The 22,583-nt window shown below is 40.4% G+C and overlaps 1 protein-coding gene and 1 long non-coding RNA gene across 6 annotated transcripts; one reads left to right on the plus strand and one right to left on the minus strand.

Annotated features, from left to right (window-relative positions):
• Nucleotides 1–248: 248 nt before the first annotated feature.
• On the minus strand, nucleotides 249–22,324 carry SMU1 (SMU1 DNA replication regulator and spliceosomal factor). Of its 5 annotated transcripts, none has more exons than XM_082694567.1 (12): nucleotides 22,116–22,324; nucleotides 18,991–19,201; nucleotides 17,309–17,461; nucleotides 15,525–15,635; nucleotides 14,017–14,145; nucleotides 12,459–12,578; nucleotides 10,246–10,362; nucleotides 9,418–9,545; nucleotides 8,457–8,583; nucleotides 5,706–5,873; nucleotides 3,551–3,703; nucleotides 249–2,489 (listed from the first exon to the last, which is right to left on the minus strand). In XM_082694567.1, exons 1-12 carry the CDS (start codon nucleotides 22,139–22,141, stop codon nucleotides 2,391–2,393), a joined length of 1,542 nt encoding a protein of 513 aa, XP_082550693.1. In that variant the 5' UTR covers nucleotides 22,142–22,324; the 3' UTR covers nucleotides 249–2,390. The 5 variants fall into 5 exon arrangements, with proteins under 5 accessions (XP_082550693.1, XP_082550694.1, XP_082550697.1 ...); XM_082694568.1 differs by having other exon boundaries at nucleotides 22,168–22,270; XM_082694571.1 differs by having other exon boundaries at nucleotides 18,991–19,044; nucleotides 22,116–22,207.
• LOC309846021 lies at nucleotides 2,777–12,998 on the plus strand. The gene is made up of 3 exons (XR_014301685.1): nucleotides 2,777–2,945; nucleotides 4,058–4,175; nucleotides 12,476–12,998. It is a non-coding gene; the product is annotated as an uncharacterized lncRNA (long non-coding RNA).
• Nucleotides 22,325–22,583: the final 259 nt, after the last annotated feature.

Raw genomic sequence — 22,583 nt, forward strand, 5'->3', positions numbered from 1 at the left:
CAAGTAGGGGGAGCAGCAGGCAGAAGGAGAAGCTCCCCACTGACCCAGGAATCATGACATGAGCTGAAGGCAGACAACCTACTGGAGCCACCCAGGCGCCCCCATTTCCTGCCTATTCTATGACAGGAACTGATCTTAAGCCATCCTCAGTACTAGGTACAGGAAGAGATGTTTAATAAAAATTTCTAGGAGTAAACGTGCGGACTAGATTGGTCTTCATAAGCATAAAGGAAATACTGTTAAAAAAATTCAACTGCAAAACTGACTTTATTCAATGATCAGTGAATCCAGCAACATCCTAATAAAAAGGAGGTCTAAAGAGCTGCACAAAATGAAAGGTGTTTACAAACTTGAAGTGGGTGGGGAAAATAAATCTCCCAACAGAATGGATTGTTTCATGCAAGATCACCTTCCTGTAGAAGGGGCCTATCGGTCAGATTACCATATAAATGCTGAATCAGCTTATTCCAGACTGGTTAAAAATTAGTCCTAGGACAGGCTGAAACCGCAATTTGGGTAGGTATTAAGTCTGCATTTGCTGATGTGTGGCTTAGCGAAAGTGACTCCATTTTAGGCCTGGTTTTTTTTGTTTTTTTTTTGTTTTTGTGAGAGCATGAACAGGGGGAGGGGCAAAGGGAAATGGAGAAAGCACACTCCTCACTGAGCAAGAAGCCCTATATGGGAATCTATCCTGGGACTCCAGATCATGAACTGAGCTAAAGGCAGAAGCTTAACCAACTGAGCCACCCAGAAGCCCTTGGCCTGCTTTATTTTTTAACAGTACTGCTCAACTGCTTGCTTATTCATGAGGTCATGGGCTAAATAGAAAATCCCAATCTCTTTAAGACTTTTCTAAGGAATTTTAACATAACCTGTAAACCTTTTATTTATGTGAAAACATTTTCACTGGGATGGGACACCAGAATTCATGCGAAGTTGATGGATTCGTGACTATGTTCAACTCTCAAAATGGCAGCAAATGACATTTCTGTCAAAAAGCATGTTTAAAACTTTGGGAGTGAGTGGAGAGCAGGAGTGTGTACATGAGCGAGGGAAAGGGAATCTCAAGCACACCACATTCAGCATGGAGCAGAGCCAGACATGGGGTTCAAACACAAGGACCCTGAGATCATGGCTTAAGCCAAAATCGAGAGTCGGACACTCAAATGACTGAACCACCCAGGCTTCCCAAAAAGCTGCAGATTTAACAGCCAAAGGAAAAAAAAAACTTTCAGAAATATGATCGGGGAAGTCATTTCTTAGTGCTGCCAAGGAATAATTCAGCCAATACTGAACATTATTGCACCAGGCAAAGGATCAGGCTATATTTCAATCAAAGGTAAATTATAACACTCTAAAGCTTTTTTAAAACTTCCCCCATTAATTTGTACCTAGTAAAGGCTAAAATTAAAAGGCATAAGAGCTGGCCTACATGAAAGTCTCAATTTCTTGAAATGATTCATGCACAGCACCTTCAACATCAACATCCATGCACTGAATATATCTTTGGTTGAAACATAAAGACACCCATGTGCAAAGTATTTTCAAGAGTTTTGTTGGCTTTTTTTTTTTCCTCAAACTGGTAAGGACGTACATAGCAAAAAAAGACTTTTATAAATCTCGGGTCCTTTTCCAGTTTCCTTCAGAACAATAGCACATTTTAAATGCCAAAACTTCAGAAACCAAAACTGAATTCTAGTGGATCCTGCAACTGGTTCTACTGAGAAGATGGAGATGATAGTCTCTAGAGTTGGCAAGAACATATGAGAAGGCACAGCTAGTAAGAGTGAGTGGACAGTGAAGGCAATGAGATAGCCTATGCAACACCTGACCCTTTTATAGTCAGTCTATCTAACTAGGAATGGACTTCTGCTATACTGGGATTAATGATGTTATGTCCCACTCTCCTCACCTGATTCCAAGTAAATATGTTAACTAGATAAGCACTTAATTACATTTAAAAACAAAGCCTCCAAAAGGGTAAAGTTTATTAACATCTAAAAAAACCAGACCAGCAAAGAGCTACTGAGTATGGGATGGTTACTTATTCACAAATTTTACTGCAGGAGGTATGTTTTAATCACCATTTCAAAAATCAAAGTAGTTTTCTTCTAGAAAGAGCAGTATTTCACTCTTCAGGTAGAAGACTACTGAAAACATTACAAGACTGCCCCAATTAGAAATAGATAAATGAATACCTTAAAAATATATATAAAAGAGTAACTGCTACTTGAACATGAATTTTCACAAAATTACTCTTATTCCTAATTCAGACAATTGCTTAGAAAAGGTTGCCTTAAAAAAAAAAAAGAAAGAAAAAAAAAGCAATACATGAATATGTCTTCACTTAAGTACATGCTCTCAAGCAACTTTTAAAAGAAAAGTGGAAATTAGGGTTTCCAGAGCTTTAGGAGTCCATCTTCACTGTAGGTAGCAATCAGGTTCTGATGAGGGTGATGTGCGATACCAATCACATCCTTCTCATGAACCTGGGAAAAGTAAAGCATTGGGTTAGAGGATATAAGTCTATAAAAATCACCCTCAAAAGGCATCCGGAGTTGAGTGGGAGGGAGGAAGAGTGAAGCTTCCACTTCCCACCAAAGAGATTCAACCTAAGGCAGCCTCGAGGGCTAAACAAAACGAAAACAAATGAGGCTATCACAATGCTAGTTGATATTTCTGTACTGTTTTTCATAATGTGTGAATAATATTTTGTCTCAAATCCATTTTGCATTACAGCTGATCCTACTCCCCATCGCTATTTTGTAAATTCTAGGCCAAGACAGTGTCTAAGACCAAATGATGATCAACTCAGTGACCTTGTATTTTCCAGACCCCTCAGCTAGGCATCCCTGAGACCTGCATGGAGGCCTGACAGAGCAGGTGCATCAAAAGCTCACTCAAGAGTCATATGAAACCAAGAGATGATTTCCTAATAAGGATTTGTATGTAATTTTTTATATGTTCAACATATCACTTCTTCTGGACCACAGAAAATTACATTTTCCCTGTCCCCCTTGCATTTAGTCAGCCATGTGACTGAATTCGAACCAAAAAAGAATGAGGAACAAAGTATCATAAGCCACTTCCAGATATGAGTCTTAAAAACATCCAGTATAGCCCTAAGCTAGTGTTTCTCCTCCTGAGATCTTAGAGGACACTATTCCAAATGACACAAAAGATGGAGGAAGACTAATTCCTATCACATTGTGATATAACAAGAAATAAGCTATATCTGTCACTCTCTGGTCCCACCGGGGATGATATGCCTAATCTAGCTGGCTAGTTAGGCATGTTCCCTTTCTTACTGTCTGCTTTATGTACACCCATCCTATTCACTTGAAGCTGAAGGTTCACTGAAGGAGACCTTTCCTGAGAGAGGAGGTAATTCTTTATCATTACTAATGGGCCCTTTATTTTATTTAGTCATAAAATTTTATTTTTTATACCAAGGTTCACAGAGCAGTGTGGAAGAGGTTTACTTCAGAGTTCAGAAAGACACAAGTATTAATGCAATTTCTTGAGATGGCCTTAAGTTAGTAATACTCACTGTCAAAGTTCTCTCCAGTTTGCCAGTGACTGTACTAAAACAGTAGAGCACAAAGTCCTCCCCGACACAGTAGATCCATTCACCACGAGGGGACAGGGCACAGCAAACAAAATCCCCACCTTCTCTCTTACCAGAGCTGAAGCTCCTGACAATCTAAATCATACCATACCGCAAGGCAAAAACAAAACATCTGGATTAGCAGCAGCAGTTCAAAAGCAGCAGTTTTAACACCTTCAGATGGTTAATTTTGCATTTTGGTTTACTGACACTTATAATTAGATCACCAGTTACACTCACCGTGTACTAAATCCTCTTGCCTGTGAAATATTCCATGGATAAGGTATCTAAACTTAATCATACATCCCAAGTTACCAACCCTGCTCTTTAGTCTACTGAGTCATTTTACCCTGAAGTAAATTCATTACCACCTAAACAATTTCTAAATCAATATACTACCAGTTGTCAATGCTCTTGGACTTACACTCCATTGTTTCCTCTTTCTAACAGAATGGGATGCTTTCCTTAAGCAAGAGGACCTCTGTCTCCAAGACCTTGCTTGCTATATTTTATATACCATATCATCATAAATCAAGCTGAGCAAAAACCAATCTCAACAGGTTAAAAGGTTACATAACATGATTCTTTTTACACCATTCTCAAAATGACAAAATAATAACGGAAAGCAGATCAGTAGTTGCCAGGGGCTAGGGATGGAGGGAAAGTTTGACTATAAAGGTGTAGCATGAGGGAGTTCCTCTGGGGATGATGGAACAGTTCTGTATCCTGACTGTTGTGGTAGTTACAAAAATCTATACATCTGATAAAACTTCATAGAACTTGTTGCCTCAACATGAACACATATAAAGACTAGTGAAGTCCAAATAAGGTCTGATTTAATAGTATTCTATCAGTGTCAATTTCTCGGTTTTGATCATTGTACTATGGTTATATATGATGCTATCACCAGGGAAAGGGTGCATACACAGGCACTCTTCGTCCTGTACCAGCAGAAAACTAGGAAGTGGGCAACAATAGGTGTTATACAGGGGACCAGTATATAATGCAAACCAGCTAACTCAACCAGGGGTTCTTTTTTTAGTTAGTTCAGTCAGTGAGTCAGTCTGTCTGCCTACTTAATCTGTACACTCAATGTGGAGTTTGAATTCATAGCCCCAAGATCAAGAGTTGCAAACTCTTCCAGCCAAGCCAGCCAGATGCCCCTCAACCATGGATTCTAAACTACAAATTTATCAGTTACAAGGACTAATGGAAGGGAGAGATGGTTCCAGACACCAGCCCCTGGCTCTTCTCCATGCTCAGCAGGACCCCCAAGGGCCCAAGCCAACAGTCTAGTAGCACCACAACACATTCCCAGGGCTTGAGACTTTAATCTTGACACTCCAAATGTCCCTGGTGCTATAAAAGTGAGGTTCCTTGGGAACATACAGGTGCCCTGATTACAAATACATATCACGAAGCACTGTTGCCCTTCTCCTATGAGAGTTCTACCTTAGATAGTGTGGTAACTGGGAGATGTACTGAGTTAGTAATCCACATACTGTAGCTCCCTTACTCAGAGACTGTTAACACACAGGTTTGAACTGCGCATGTCCACTCATATACAGATTTTTCTATTTAATGTCTATTTATTTATTTTACTAATCTCTACACCCAGCATGGGGCCCAAAGTCATGACCCTGAAATCAAGAGTCACATGCTCTTCTGACCACCCCATGCATTTTTAAAAAATATATATACAGTATGGTACTGTAAATGTATTTTTTCTTCCTTATGATTTTCTTAATAACATCTTTTCTCTAAAAGATTTCTTTCCTACCCTCTTACTTTATGATAAGAATACAGTATATAATACATATAACATACAAAATATGTGTTAATCAATTATTTATGTTATCGGTGAGGCTTCCATCCAGTTAACAGTAGGTTATTAATAGTTAAGCTTTGGGAGGAGTCTAAAGTAATATGCAGATTGCTATCCAGGGGGTTGGTGCCCCTAACCCCTATGTTGTTCAGGGGTCAACTATATATGGTTTTTGGAGTGATGAACCCAATATATTTTGTTACTGGAAGGGCCAGAACCAAGGGATGACTTAGAAATGGCCCACAAGTTCCATGCAAAGTTCCGAGCACTCACCTGCCCCTGCATGTTCATGATAACCACGGTATTTGATCTGTTACACACCACAAAGTGCTCTGGATTTTTAGGAAGCAGGATCACACTGTTGACAGTGATATCTGTCCCCGCAGTGCTGCCCAGGGATTTAAAGGTATTTGAACATTCTGTGGTCTTCATATTCCAGATCTATGACACAAAAGTTTAAGGCATTAACATTTCTGGGGTATAAGAGTTTCTAAAAGTTTGGGGATTAAAAAAAAGTGAAATGTGATTTAAAAAAAAAAAAATGAATAAAACTGATTCAGAAAAAAAGCTTCTTGATTTTTAGTCCTATCAGATACCTAGCTTTGCCATATACATGGTAAGCACTTATCATATTTGCTAATTAAGTGGTATCAACAAGCCACAAAGCTATATAATAAAACCTTTTAAAATCTGATCTTCCCTGGGGCACCTGGGTGGCTAAGAGGTTAAAGCCTCTGCCTTCGGCTCAGGTCACGATCCCAGGGTCCTGGGATCGAGCCCCACGTCGGGCTCTCTTCTCAGCAGGGAGCCTGCTTCCTCCTCTCTCTCTACCTGCCTCTCTGCCTACTGTGATCCCTGTCTGTCAAATAAATAAATAAAATCTTTTAAAAAAAAAATAAAAAATAAATAAAATCTGATGTTCCCTTAGAAAATTTTCCTAATGAGCTATATATCTTTAAAATTTACTATGTATCAACACTGCTACTGTCAAATAACCAGAAAGCTACTTTTATCTGGACATCAAAATAACTTTTTAGAATTATATGCTCAGGACTCTATCCTGAGCTCTAGGCTGGGGCATAGGCATGTCCATTTTTAAAAAAGCTCCAGAAATGATTCCAGCGTACAGCTCGAACCACTGAACAGAAGCCGTAGTGCTGACGCACACATGAGGATCCACGAAGTAGAAGTCCCTCTTGGCCACGTGTATTACCTCTCCTAGCTCAACATCTCTTCTGCTAATAGGCCCCACCCTAATGCTCACCTAGCCATTCTGGGCTGTTACAAACTGATGTGGCTAAATCAGACATCACAGTTCCTGAAATCTGAGATGAGCTGAGAAGGAATGGACCGAATCTTCCATAGCATTGTCTGGACACTTCACTTAACGAAGTGTGTGAGTGAGTGAGTGAGTGAGTGTGTGTGTGTGTGTGTACACTATTCACTTAACGAAATGTGTGTGTGTGTGTGTATACACACACAAAAGCCTCAAAGGCACAGACTGTGTTGTTTCCTTTGTGCTTTCAACAGAGCTTAGCACTAAACGAATGTTGACTACCTAAAAAGAGGAGGAAATAACTGCCCCACTAATTGCCCCCATGTTTATTTTCCTAATTTATACGTTATCATCTGGCCCAATCTCCCTAAAGCCCAACTGTCTTCAGGAGGGAAATGAACTTTTCAGTGAAGAGTTACAAGGATCCCAGTGTTTTCTGTCCAACAAATCAGTGAGATGCTTTATCTGACTCATTAATGAACTAGAGGAAAAGACCACAAGCATTTCACAGATTGTTTAAGGCCCATATACAAAGGACAATGAGGGCAAATCCCATGACTAAAGTACTAAGAGCTTTGTATATGGCCCCAACCACCCTGAAGACGACTTTCCTACCCTCAGGTTCCTGGTTCAATTCCCAAGCCAGAACAAGCAATTTCTGAGGGTGGTCTTTTAGGCATTTGTGTTAAAATGTTTCAGTCTTCTGCTACAAAATACACAGATACCTAAGGCGATTTAAAAAGTAGGTCCAGGATACCTGGGCACATCAGTCTGTTAGGTGGCTGCTTTCAACTGGGGTCATGATCCTGGGGTCCTGGAATCAAGTCCTACACCCAGCTCCCTGCTCTGAGTGGAGCCAGCTTCTCCCTCTGCCTCCCTCTCTCTGTCTCTCATGAATAAATGAAAAAGTAAGCAAAAGGAGGTTCAGAATTTACATGGATTGTCTCAAATATCTCCAGCAATTTTCTATTTGGACTTCTCATCTCTGCTAGGAAATGAAGCCTGCATTAAAATAACTAAGCCTTGGGACGCCTGGGTGGCTCAGTGGGTTGGGCCTCTGCCTTCAGCACAGGTCATGATCTCAGGGTCCTGGGATCAAGTCCTGTATCGGGGCTCTCTGCTCAGCAGCACGCCTGCTACCCCTTATCTCTCTACCTGCCTCTCTCCCTACTTGTGGTCTCTCTCTATCAAATAAATAATCAATCTTTAATAAATAAATAAATAAGCCTCTGACGTTGCTGAATCTCAGCTTTCAGCTGAGAGCTGAGACAGTAAATGAGTATTTGAGAGGGGCTTAGTTCTACTCTACACCTCCGCTGCCTCTCTATAAATGTTGTTAAGAAAGCCCCTAAATGTTGGGGGGTCAGGGGTAGAGTGAGACTGTGCAAGAAAAAAAGAGATCTATTTATCTGGCCACTAAGCCCTTTGTAAACATGACTACAGTGGGTGAACCATACCTCTATCTAGACAGACTTTAACTGCTATAAATGTGGTGTGACTTAATGTAGGCCTCCACACCTTCCTCTCTTCCTACACATGATAAAGTCTGTTTTGAATATGTAAATTTGAACCGAGGTACTTAAATAGGGATTCACCCAAAAATATTACTATGTCTCAGACTCACCTCATTTACAGCTAAAAGAGCTAGTAAAGTTTACTCCACCACAATCATCACCATTATCACCACTGAAAACTCTTCAAAGGACAAAAACAGATACCCCAAAATAGACTAGTAGCAAATACTTAACCTTTACAGTGCCATCAGAGGATGCACTAATAATATAATGTCCATCTTGTGTAAAAGTTGCTTCATTAACAAAGGAGGAATGGCCACGAAATTCCTTCAAAGTTTTCCCAGATTTTAAACCATGAATTCTATCACAAACAAAAAGAAATGAACAATTAAAATTTTACAGACTGCAGGGTGCCTGGGTGGCCCAGTTGGTTAACTGTCTTTGGCTCAGGTCACGATCCCAAGATCCTGGGATGGAACCCCACTCAGCAGGGAGTCTGCTTCTCCCTCTCCCTCTTCCCTTCCTGTCCACTTGTGTGTTCTCTCTCTCACTCTCACAAATAAATAAAATCTTAGAAAAAAAAAAGTATTTATTAAAACAAATATTCTAGGGATGCCTGGGTGGATCAGTCCATCAACGTCTGCCTTCAGCTCAGGACATGACCCCAGGGTCCTGGGATCAAATCCCGTATCAGGCTCCTTGCTCAGCAGGGAGCCTACTTCTCCCTCTGTCTGCCTCTCTCATTCTCTCGGACAAATAAATAAAATCTTAAAAAAAAAAAAAAGTGTTCTACAGACTGCAGTTGGGACCGGATGTTGAATATTCATTCTTTCAATGAATTAGAGAAGCTCAAGTTCTAAAATCAGGTGAAGAAAGAGGACTATGCAGTATAATTTTCATTTTGTCAAATCAAAAACAAAAGCTTGGCACAGACTGGAAGAAAATATGCCCTCTATGGTACTTCTGACGCACATGGGTCAAAAAATCACATTTCGAGAAACGTGAAACACTGGTATAATCCCTTTCTAATCTCTCTTCTGGATAGACTAAAATAAACAAAATAATAATGAGGTCTTACATACACACATTCTTCATATAACACCATCTAGATGAAAGCATAAGGAATCACAAGTACCTCCCTCCAGTGCTTCACCATAGCAAACCCAAGTGAGGGAGTTTGGAGACTCTTACTTACCTAATTGTCTGGTCAAAAGAGGCACTAAGGATCTGACTGCTATCCTTAGAAAAGCTTAGACAGGTGACACCTTTACTGTGGGCCCTTTCAAATCTCCTTAAACACTGCCCACTCTGAATCTTCCATACCTTTATAAAAAAGAAATAGTAGAAACTTGTAAACAGAGTCCCATTCTTGCCTGCAGAGCTGAGCAAGATGCAATACTCAACAATGTACTAAAACAGCATTAAAAATGCATGCTTCCCCCCCTCTCTCTCTCTGGCTGCCTCTCCGTCACTTGTGATTTCTCTCTGTCAAATTAATAAAAAAAAAAAAATCTTTAAAAAAACAAATGCATGCTAATAGCTGAATATGGCTGCTTCACATAGTGCAATAACCGAATCCTCTGAAACTTAAATCTCTTAAATCTCATAAATTATTAAAACAAAAGTTCAGACTGAAAGTTCACTTAGCAGAGACCATTTCTGTATTTAATCTAGCCCATGGTGTTTTACCAGCAATTAAATACAAACCACAGCTAATCAACTGCAGACCAATCCCATTCTCTAAAAAAAATCCAAAGTACGACACATCTTTATAAGGTGAGCCAGGGTGGTACAGCAGAAAGGGCATGAGGAGTAGATCTGAGTTGAAGTCCCTATTTATCGCTTATCAACGGTGTGACCTTAAACTGATTATTGGCAGTTATTAGGATTAAGCAAGAAAAAGCAAATTAGCATAAAGTTGATGCTAAAAAAAAGGGGGTGTTATTAAGCTATCACATGTGGAACACTTCCTCATTGCAAGTCTCAAAATGTCTACATATAAAAGTGTGCCCCTAATAAATACCTTAATTTTTCCATCTTGGGCCCCAGTTGCTAACATTTCTGTATCTCTGCTGAAGCACATGCAGAGGACAGCATCATCCATCATCATAAAGTTATCCTGGGCCTGGTATTTAAGATCCTAAAGGAAACAAAGATAAGCAGTTACCAAAACAAGACAAAGTCCCCAGTTACGCTAGATTTCTATAAACTCACTGAAAGCAGAGTAAAAGACTATGCCTACTCTAAATTTCACAAGCAAATACTAGTGCCATGCACATGTGCTCCTAATGAACAACTGATAGTGGTGGGAATAAGTAATTTTACACACTTCAAATTAATACTCTAAAAAATTCCAATATAACACCCTACATCTTTTGCTTACTAATCCTTCTTCTATGCAAAATTCCCCTACAAGTCCACAACTGTACATTTTTATTGTACCTGAATTTCAGAGGTATGATATGAAAAGATAATGTCTTTTTCAAATTGTCAGCTACTTTTTCTAAAACCATATACTGACTAATATACTGAATCATGATGTTTCTTTTACCATCCATTACTGTTCTGAACAAAGGATCCATCTTTTCCTAATTACAAAGTAAGACTGCATCATGATTTGTGTTTTTTTTTTTTAAAAACAAACTATAAGGAAATATATGAAGCAGAAAATGAAAATCACTTATGAATTCACTACCCATGGAGCATAAGTTAGTATTCTATGATAAAGGTTCTATTTTAAATCAATGGATAGTCAGTAAATACCTTTTAGGGAAAAAATTAATTTGGATCTACACCAACTTCATCTACCTGAACAAATTCCAATGGATCAAAAATTAAACTTAAAATGAAACATGAAAGCACTAGAAGTTGTAGGGAAAAAAGATGGATAAATATGATATAAAAAAACGAAGTCTGGGGGCGCCTGGGTGGCTCAGTGGGTTGAGCCGCTGCCTTCGGCTCAGGTCATGATCTCGGGGTCCTGGGATCGAGTCCCACATTGGGCTCTCTGCTCAGCAGGGAGCCTGCTTCCTCCTCTCTCTCTGCCTGCCTCTCTGCCTACTTGTGATCTCTCTCTGTCAAATAAATAAATAAAATCTTTAAAAAAAAAAAAAAACGAAGTCTGTAAAACAAAACGATGAGCAAAGTCAAAAGACAACACCCAAAACTGAAAAATATTTGCAATACATAATACAATAACTGTTCCTAAAAATCAGTAAGAATCCAAAAGAAAAATAGGCAAAGGATACGAAGACTTCACAGAACAGGAAACACTGGTAGTTTTCACATATAAAAAGATAATCAACTTCATTCATAATAAGAGAAACAATTAGTAAGTACTACAATTAAATTAGAAAAAGTAAGTAATTTCTTCCACATACTTAGAAAGTGCAGGAAGGTTACATAAGAATAACCCTGGGTGGACCAAGGAAGAGAACTGACCAACTGAGGGACAACAGGAGCAAGACTCTCTCTCTTTTTAAATTGTATTTATTTATTTGACAGAGAGATCACAAGTAGGCAGAGAGGCAGGCAGAGGGGGAGGGGGAGCAGGCTGAGCAGAGAGCCCAATTCGGGGCTTGATCCCAGGACCTTGAGATCATTACCACCTGAAGGCAGAGGCTTAACCCACTGAGCCACCCAGGTGCCCCGGAGCAAGACTCTCTTACTGAGCAACATTTCTATTTATAAAATGTCTTATCAAATGGGGGCCTGGGTGGATCAGTTGGTTAAGTGAGGTCAGGTCAGGTCAAGATCTCAGTGTCCTCAGATGGAGCCCGTAGCTGGCTCTGCACTCAGTGGGGAGTCTGCTTCTCCCTTTCCCTCTCCCTCTGCCCCTTCCCCAACACATGCTTGGGCTAGCACTCAGGTATGCTCTCCCTCTCTCTCAAACAAAGACTATTTTTAAAAAATGTTGTATCAGATGTGCATATTATTGATTTAAAAAATAAATTTAGGGCGCCTGGGTGGCTCAGTGGGTTAAGCCTCTGCCTTCAGCTCAGGTCATGGTCTCAGGGTCCTGGGATCGAGGCCCGAGTCGGGCTCTCTGCTCAGCAGGGAGCCTGCTTCCTCCTCTCTCTCTCTCTCTCTCTCTCTCTCTCTGCCTACTTGTGATCTCTCTCTGTCAAATAAATAAATAAAATCTTTAAAAATAAATAAATAAATAAATAAATAAAATAAAAACAAAAAATAGATAATTCTGCCACTAGAAAAGTTAACATATTTTAAATACTTTACCTTTCTGATTTTTCCAGTTGTAAAGTTCCAGACTTCAATGAATCCATCAACAGACCCAGTGACCAAATACTGACCATCTGGAGAAAATCGAGCACACTCCACATGTGATTTCTGACCAAACTGTTTCAAATGAAACAATGAAACAGATGCATTTTTATCTACTGACCTTAAGACAATTTCCATTTTAACCTTTTGAGAAAGCCTGCCCTAGAACAAAGTGATAGCTACCCTCTATTACAGAGTATTGGAGAGTTATTTCTGTATCTGGACAGAGGCAATGGATGTATTTTCTCTGACCAGTTTTAGGTCTGGGCTCTCAGTTTAAACTAGCTTTTTTAATATGAAATTGGTATTTCCAAAGCAGTTATGAAGGAACTATTTTAGCACAGGACTTGGAACAAATAATCCTATTAAAATACTCAGTAAATTTTTACCTGACGCAGCCATAGTATGACTTTCATATTCAATGTGAGACAGTATGTTGTGCATCTAGGGGACAACAATTTTTTTTCCCCCAAAATAAATGCCTGTTTTCCTATATTGTTTTGTAAACAATTTTCCATCCTGTTCCTTCTCATGACCTTCATTTAATCAAGTGACAATAACGTGTGGCTGACCGACTCAAGAACTAATTAGAGCTGACAGACTATTTGACTAGGAGATGTATCCTGAATATTACCAGCAATGATGTTCCCAGTAACAGATGAAAACTACAGAACATTAGACGAAGGGAAACAGAGAAAAGCTCTATTATGAATTTCATTTTATATACCAGAAAAGGAAGTGTTCATAAAAGAAAATCTTAGCCCAGCAGCGTAATTATAATGGATTTCTATCTGTCTCAAGGCTTCACCCAGGTTAACAGTGCTACTTAGAAATATCTTTACATGGGAATCAGAACATACAATCCAGAAAAGGTAAAAGTTAAAGCTCTAAGCCAAAGCCCAAGATCTGAGGAATATGAAATATTTCAAAAGCCATAAATACCACAAACCCAGTGAGAAACTAATATAAAGGAGATGCTGAAGTAGCAAATACACTTTTAATTTTGGGAGCTGCAGCAATTATGTGAGTATGCTTTATCCTAGAAAAGTCTCAGATTAAAAAAAGAACAACAACAAAAACAAGAAATAGCCATGAGATGATAAAATTATTTTACTCCAACACCACACAAGCCTGCTTTACAATCTATGCCTGGTAATTTGCCAGACATGGAGCAGGCAAAAACTGCAACACTGAACTGGATGAATACACAGAAAGTTCACAGTGAGTTCCAGGCTTACCCAAAGAGCTAACCATTCTTTCAAATGAAGCCCTTCTGGGAAGAAGTGCAAGGGCAGAGGATGGGCCAGCTGCCAAATTTATGGATATACACCTGAGGTGTGCCACTGCCAGAGCCCAGAAAGATGCCAGTGATCACCAGCGGCAACCCTGAATGTTGTCAGAGCTGGAGAATGAGCTCTGCTCCCCCACCCAAGCCCTGGCACATGCCCTGGCTGGGCAGGCATGAAGTCCTTGACAAATGATTAGCAAGTGGCTGAGTATCTAAGGATCCTACCTTAATATGCCTGCTCAGCTGTGTAGGAAACTTTTCTTCTTCCACATCTTTGACAGCTGCTTTGCCTCGGAACAAATCTATGGTCATGCCAGGAGGAAGCAACCCCTGGTGCTGCTGCCACTTCAGGGCCTGTGAGCAAAGAAACATACACTCATCTGCTTGGGTGCCTCTAAGAACCAGTCCTGACTGCTCAAAGCCAGCCCAAGAGGATCAGGTTAACACGAGTCTTTGGCCATCTGAAGACAATATAACCAATGCAGCTGTGTGTGTTTTAGGAACACACGCTGATGCCTGGATGTAGGGAACTCTGAGAGCCAACAGGTCCGTATTTCCATATTGTTTTTCTTAGAGGTTTAACCTTTATCAGAAACAAAATTTGAAAAACAAAAATCTCCCAAAGTCCCAACATCCAACAGTTAGTTAGCATTTTGTGTATACCTTCTAGTTTTTCCTCCCACCCCATGTGTTTATTAAGTAATATACCTGTATTGATATTCTATATAAAATTTTATACTGTTTTCACCACCTATCATCAGGTCATGCAATGACATAACTATCATTTCAATGGCTATAAAAATATACCCTACATGGTGAAGGGCTTAATAGTTTAATTAATATATTATGATGGACAGTCACACTGCTACCAATTTTTTACACGGCTAAATTATGCCACAACAAACACTTCTGAACATAAGGCATTTTCTATTTGAGGGATAACACTCACTCAGAATAGATCCCTAGAAGAATTACTGAAGCTAAAAAAGAATATAAATGGTTAAGCTCTTGATACACACTGCCAAACCAGTTTCCCAAAAAGCTGTAACCTCAGTAATGTTTAAGACTGCATTATAGGGAGTGGAAAAATCATGCATTTTGGAGACTGATGATCCTAGGGTAGATCTTTTGCCAACTCTTTTAATGGTTCCCAATTTATTTCCTCTTCTGTTTATTTATGTTCGTTGCCCACTTGTTTACTGTACTTTTACTATTTTTCCTATCCATTTGTGAGGTTTTAATATGATCAGGCTCAGGAGTTCGAGGCCCACAATGGGTGTAGAAATTAGTTTAAAAAAAAAAAAGTCCAAAAAAAAAAAAAAAAATCCACAAAAGTTAGGTAATGTGTAAAGATCACATTAGTTGGTAAGTGAGAGATCTTGGATTCTAACTAAACATTTATTCCAATTTGCCTTTGACAGTGTCCTGGCACAATGATCAACAGTACTATCTGTTGATAGTACCAGCTATCCCAGATGGAATGATAAATTCTACAATCATCCTAATTCTAACTAACTCTAGAGCCTGTACTATTAACCATTAATCTATACTGCTTTTCCCAGGAAAGATGAAGGTGGCATGACACACGTGCTGGTATAAGGAGCACTACAGGCTGTCCCCAATTCTAAGGATATCTGATTTCTCCAGCCTATAGAGTTTATATATAGGAAACAGTACCAGGAGTTCAACTCCACAGCCTTTTTTGTTGTTGTTGTTCCACAGACTTTAATTACCTGCCCCAGCAATGCCATGAGACGAGATGGAGGGACCACACTGACTTCACCAGCTAAGGCCTGGGCAATTGCTGCTCTTCTCTTCTCTTTGCTACTTCCATCTGGGTATGCCTGAAAAAGGAGATGGGGTAGCATCATTCTAAGAAGTGGTTACAGGATATGAGTGTGCTTATTTAAAACCAAACCAAACCAAACCAAACCAAACAAAAAAACCAATAATAATCATCAAGCAGAAACTTTTTTTTAAGATTTTTAATTTATTTATTTGACAGAGAGAGATCACAAGTAGGCAGAGAGGCAGGCAGAGAGAGGAGAGGAGGAAGCAGGCTCCCTGCTGAGCAGAGAGCCCGATGCGGGACTCGATCCCAGGACCCTGAGATCATGACCTGAGCCGAAGGCAGCGGCTTAACCCACTGAGCCACCCAGGTGCCCAGAAACTTTTTTCTTTAAGGTTTTATTTATTTGGGGTACCTGGGAGGCTCTGTCGTTAAGTTTCTGCCTTCGACTCAGGTCATGATCCCAGGATCCTGGGATTAGGGTCCTCCAAACTGGGCTCTCTGCTCAGTGGGAAACCTGCTTCTCCCTCTCCAATTCCCTCTGTATATATTCGCACTCTTGCTGTCTCTTTCTGTGTGTTAAATAAATAAAATCTTTAAAAAAAAAAAAAGATTTTATTTTTTTGACAGAGAGAGCGAGCGAGCGAGTGAGCACGCACAAGCAGGGGGAGCAGCAGGCAGAAGCAGACTCCCTGCTGAGCAAGGAGCCTGACATAGGACTCCATCCCAGGACCCTATGATCATGACCTGAGCCAAAAGCAGAGGCTTAACTAACCGAGCCACCCAGGCGCACTAAGCAGAAACATTAAAAACAAACAAACAAAAAAAAAAACCACACACACACACACACACACACACACAAAGAAACTACCTGGTTAAAGAAGGGATTGATTATATTAATTAATTAAGACAACTTCCCAACTCCCCCCACTTGCATTTCAAAAGTATAAGCTGGGAGAGAGTTGAAGTCAGCCAGTCCACACTGTTATTTCTGAAAGGGTCCAAATAACTATTGTCAAAGCCAGAGTTGTTTTTCCAGTTTTTTGAAAAATCTGCAGAGTTGAGGATTCTTTTAATAATTTTTTTGTAATTTATTTCAGTCCAATGACTCCCAACCCAGAAGTTCTTGACCACTTCTAACCTGAATCCTGTCATGGTAATCTAAATTTCTTTCCTCATGGTTTCTGTGAGTTTACCCTAACTTTATACTCTCTAGGACCTATTAAACTCTTCTTCCTCCTATTTAGACTAGTAAAAGGCTGGGTGAGCAAAATGAGGTTTGGAAAGAAGAAAAGAGTATCTATCAGTCACCACACTCTACCAGTAAGCATAACCGGCTGAGACAAAAGCACAAGCTTTCCAAGAACTAAAAAAGAAAACTGCACTTGTTGGGCCAAGGGACACAAATGCACAGTAATATACTAGCAGTCAGGCAGCACTTCAGTGTCAAGTAAGTACTTGGGCTAATGTAGAAAATGTATCAGAGTAAATTTTTTGACTAATCAACATACAACCCTCTAAAATGGGGTGTATAGGGAAGACCTTCAAATACTCAGAAAACTGAACAAGATTATTCTTTTTAGCATATGTAAATTTCAATCAACATACATAAACAGTTAATCCTCATTCTCAAAAATTAAATCAAAATCAGTATCCAATAAAATGGGTTAAAAAACAGTACATGATTATATATTTTTTTAAGTTAACAAGAGCTTCTAAGAGTCATACCTCACGAGGATCAAAATAAGACCTGGCCAAGAGGTTCTCCAAATGAATATAACGCTCTGGCTGGGTTTGTTTTAACATGATCATGGGGTCTGTCTGTCTCAAGAGTGACCTGGCAGCTCCCAATTCACGCAGCTCTATCAATTCCAGAACAACCTAGAAAATGGAAAGAAAATGTCTGTTTCAATGCATTCTTTCAGTACTCTTTCAGTACAATTTCTGCTTCAAAAATGGCCTCCCAACATGATTTCCAAAATTAGGAAATATTCCTTCCTCTTTTCCCTAGTATTTTCAGGTGGGTGAATGAAGCAATTATAAATGATAACTTCAATCCTTTTTTTTTCAATCTTTTCTTAAGCTCTTATTTATTTATGAGAGAGAGAGCACAAGGTGGGGAGGGGCAGAGGGAGAAGAGGAAGCAGACTGCCCACTGAGAGGCAGAGCCAGTTATAGGACTCAGATCTCAGGATCCTCAGAGCATGATGAAGTCGGATGCTTAACTGACTGAGCTACCCCAGTCTTTCAACTTCTGTCCTTCATTTTTATCTACCAATCTCCTCTCCTCTCAGGCTTCCTGCTCAGAATACAGAAACTGAAGAAAACTAAAGATGAGAATATGAGCTCCAGAGAAACCATTCTCCAGTTAACAAAATTTTCTTTGGGTAATTACTAAACTCATATGGACTGTAAATAAACAAACTATCCTATTTTTATTTTAAACAACAACTACAGTTATTTCCAGAAAGCCCATTCTGTTATTATGCAAGTGTATAATAACTAATTTGTACGATCTTTGTCCTCGTTTCCTGTCACAGAGCTTCTAAAAACCTTGGAAATTTCCTAATAAGAGGAATATCTTCATTATTAATGAGCCCTGTGCATTACATCTGAGTTTGCGCTATGAAGACAGTTCATGGAAAGGGCTGGTTGCCAGAAAAACCAAACACATTAGAAGGCTGAGGTTTTGAGTGAGCCCAACCTCCAAGGAGTGCTGGGGAGCTGAAGACTGAATGAAACCCCAATAAAAATCCCAATGGAGCTTTTGGTTCGTAAACACATTAATACGCCAAGTGAGATGCTCTGATTCCATAGGGAGAGAGCATTAGAAGCTCTACACTCAGGACCCTCTGAGACCTCTCCTTTATGTGTCTCTTCATTTGGCTGGTCCTGATCTGTATTCTTGATAATAAAATTGTAATCATAAATATGGCACTTTACTAGTTTTGTGATTCATTCTAGTGAATCATCAATTCTGAAGGGGTCATGGGGACCCCAGATATGCAGCCACTTTTTTTTGGGTCTCGGGCCCCAAAGAAGTGTGGGGGGCCTGAGACCCAAAAAAAGTGCAGCCTGTGTCTGAAGGGGCATCTTGGGGAGGACTGAGCCTTTAGCTTGCAGGGTCTGCACTAACTGCGTGGTTAGTGCCAGCAACAAACTGTAATATACTACTTGGTATCAGAACAGTTTATTTAATGATTACTTAAAAAATAATCTTAGTTAAGGAAAATCTTGGCTTTTCAAGAAAAAAAAAAAAAAAAGGAAAAAAACATACAAAGTAGTACTCAAGCCTTGACAGTGTAAGTTTTACACTCCCACAGTGCTTCAAGAAATGCTCACCGATGCTTCCCCGTGAGGGGGCCCACAATAAACCAATTCAAGGGGATCAGCATCACTTCCACTCTTACCTGTTCATAGAGGTCAATGAGGGTTTTGTCTGGCAATTTCAGAGACTGTATAGCCTGTAAAACAGTATCCCAATGGCCACTATTAATGTCAGCTACAAAACTCTCAATGCTGTCCACGGTATTCAGAGACACAGTAGTCTCTTCCTGTAAGGTTGCTAGTGCCCGATGTAAACTGTTCTCCTTCAGGTACTGCATGATAAGACGGATCACACTGGGGGGGGGGGTGGAAAAAAGCAAGTCACTTAGCTCAGTAATCCTCACACACCAATGAGTCCACAAATAAAACCCTCTCCTCCCAGCTTATTTCTTCTATTAGGCCATCCTCCTTTCACTGTTTGCTTTGTAGTTCTTTATTATATATCTTATCATATATTATCCTATCATATAAGTAAAACTTTCCAAAAATCACAGAAGGAAAGGCAACTGAAGAAAATCTTAAGTATGCTCCACAGCCAGAATGGAGCATAGAGCCTGATCTCACAACCCCAAGATCATGATCTGAGCCAAAATCAAAATCAATCAAGTTGAACACTTAACCCACTGAGCCACCCAGGCGCCCCTCACACTGTATTTCTATAGGCAGCAGGAGTATAGAGGGTTAGACTGTTCTGGCTAGAAGGAATTTCAGATAGGAATTTAATTTCTTCTATCAGGGAGAAATAACAAACATAAAACAATGAACAAAGTTTCTTGTTTATTATGTATTTACTATATACCAGATACCCTTTTAAGTATCTTGGGCATATTGATTCATTTATTCTTCAAAACAATCCTATGAGGTAGGTATTACTATTATGTCCACTTTTCAGATAAGGATTTGACCAAGTAACAGAGATAAATGGAAAAATGAAGGTTCAAACTGACAATGTGGCTCTTGAGTACACATCCCTGGACAGGAAAGCAAACACCCTCTTAAAAATTTCTGCAGAAGGAAAGTGATTATTGCTACTTCTGTTAAGTTGTCTTTTCTCTCATGGCCCCTTTAAGAGTTACTCAGGTTTAGATTCCTGCTGTTCTAGTATCTACTATCTTTCTTAACATACTTCCATTTGCACTCCCAAAAAAGGTACCCTCCCTATAAAAATCTTGTATTTGACACACCTCAAATCAAATTTACTTTCTTCAAACACAATGTACAGCTGACTCTTGAACAACGTAGGTTAGGGGCACAGATCCCTTGCACAGTCAAAAATCTGTGTTTAACTTTTGATTCCCCAAAAACGTTAATGTGAGTAGCCTGCTGTTGACCAGAAGCCATGCTGAGAACATAAACAGTCAATTAACATATATGCTGTATGTCCTATCTATTATATACTGTATTCTAACAATAAAGCAAGCTAGAAAAAAGAAAATCGTTAAGGAAGAGAACATACATTTATAGTACTGTACTATAAAAATATCCTCAGATTAAGTGGACCCCACAGTTCAAACCTGTTATTTAGGAGTCAGTTGTAATACATAAAGACCTAAAAGCTTTGGAGATAGTTTGGTATTTGAATCAGAGTTTGATGACTTACTGTGACCCTGGGCAGGTCAGTTAACATCTCTGTGCCTGTTTCCTCATCTGTATCCTGTCAACCCCTATCCTATAGGGTTGACTATACTGTTCATAGCATGACTAGCATAGAAAATACTAAAGAGTAGCTATTACTGAAAATAAAAACATGCAGGGACGTCGGTTCAGTCAGTAGACTGTGAGGCTCTTGATCTCAGGGCTGTGGGTTCAAGGCCCACAATGGGTGCAGAGATTACTTAAAAATAAAATCTTTTTTTTTTTTTAAAGATTTTATTTATTTATTTGACAGACAGAGATCACAAGTAGACAGAGAGGCAGGCAGAGAGTGAGAGAGAGGAGGAAGCAGGCTCCCCGCAGAGCAGAGAGACCGATGTGGGGCTGGATCCTAGGACCCTGGGATCATGACCTGAGCCAAAGGCAGAGGCTTTAACCCACTGAGCCACCCAGGCGCCCCTAAAAATAAAATCTTAAAAGCAAACAAGCATGCAGCAGCCCAAGGATGGGAGGCGGAGTGGTGTCCGCTATTACTGAGACCCCAAAGCATGGAATGCTTTGCAACTACTGCCCTTAGTTGTCTTAGTTGCCAGCACCATCACTCTTCTTTGCTTTATTTTTCTCCACAACACTTACTACCACCTGTTAAGTCTCTTGTTTATTGTTTGTCATCATGTACATTCTATAAAGGCAAGAATTTTTGTGTTTTGTTCGCTACTGTATCCCCAGGGTCTAGAACAACACAGAATAGACTTCAGTATTTGTTGAATGAATAAGTCTCCCTTTCTCCTGTGGCAGGTCTTCAGAGCAAGTCTTCTCCCTTACACTCAGGACACAAATGTTATGTCTGCTGGTTTAATTATTAAGTATAGGCAAGGGCAAGGTAGAGGGTGGAGTCCTAAAAAAGTTCACTGAAGACCTTCAGTCATTAGTCTGCCTCCCTCACAAGTCGATCATTCATTCTGACCTCGTCTTCACATTCTGTCTCTCCTTTATAGCCACAGAGAACTCTCTGACCAATCAAAATTCAGCGCCAGATACCGCTTGATAAAACAGCTAATTATTCATTCGTTCCGAAGGCAGTAATTGCGCATCTAGGATGTGCTAAGAACTTGGACTAGAAGGACTCCTTGGTGCCTACACAGGCCTGTAGGGTGAGGAGAGAAACAACTACAACGCTGGGTAAGCGCGGGGCAGAGAATCGCCAAGGGGCCATGTAAGCACAGAGGAAAACGAATCACACCGTTTAAGGGGGAACGAGAAGAGAAGAAAGCTTAGAATCCAAGCTCCCTTGTGCAGGTAATCAGACTGGAGTTCAGAATGTATGGGCAATTTGACTAGTCACAGAGCGCGCCAGGAGTCCGCGATGGCTAGAACTCAGATCTTCAAGGCCTATGCTTCCTCCCAGCCCCCAGCACTCTCCCATGGGGCTTTGGGCTTCTCATTCGCTGCTTGCTAGTGGGCCCGCCTCCGAGGTAGCCAGATCCAAGAAGCTTCTTTGTGGGCAAGGAAAAGCCCTCCACTCTCAGACGCCTCCCCCTGAGCATCTTCCACTCCGCACCCTTTACCTCCCCGCCCCCACCACCTCGCGAACTTCCGCCACCGCACGACTCACTCCGAGGACTCGATTTCGATCGACATAGTGCTCTCTTCACAGGGACACACACCAGTCCACCCCCAGGCCCAGTCGCGCGACACACCAAATACACCTCCGGCGGCCGCCTTACACCACTTCCGCTCGACGTCCGACGCCCTCTCCGGAGAAGGCGTACACGACAGAGGGGCGGGGTGCGCGTCGGGGGCGGGGCTTCGAGCGGCTGTTAGAGGTCTGAGTCTGCGCGCCTGCTCCGCCTACTTCGGAAAAGAATTCTCCCATCTCCCTGAGGGGGAGCTGCTAGGAAGCATTGGTTCGGAAATTTTGCTTTCCTTTGATGCAATTAGTTGAGTAGGCTTAAAGATAGGACTGAATTCACAATACCGGACTAGGAGATTAATGCATTCGAAACCAGTGGAACGCTAGCCAACATTTGTAAGAAGAGTTAAGTGTTAAGAAATAAACAGAAAGGTTTAAAAGCATAAGACT

The sequence above is a fragment of the Mustela nivalis genome (genome assembly GCF_964662115.1).
Source record: "Mustela nivalis genome assembly, chromosome: 13".
Taxonomy (NCBI): domain Eukaryota; kingdom Metazoa; phylum Chordata; class Mammalia; order Carnivora; family Mustelidae; genus Mustela; species Mustela nivalis.

Excerpts from the sequence above, each read along its gene's own strand:
- SMU1 (XM_082694567.1), bottom strand. The coding sequence starts at position 22,141 with ATGTCGATCGAAATCGAGTCCTCGGA. Across the intron at positions 15,636-17,308 it reads CTTATTTTGATCCTCGTGAG|GCATACCCAGATGGAAGTAG; the intron begins GTATGACTCTTA and ends CTCCTTTTTCAG. Across the intron at positions 10,363-12,458 it reads CAACTGGAAAAATCAGAAAG|GATCTTAAATACCAGGCCCA; the intron begins GTAAAGTATTTA and ends TGTTTCCTTTAG.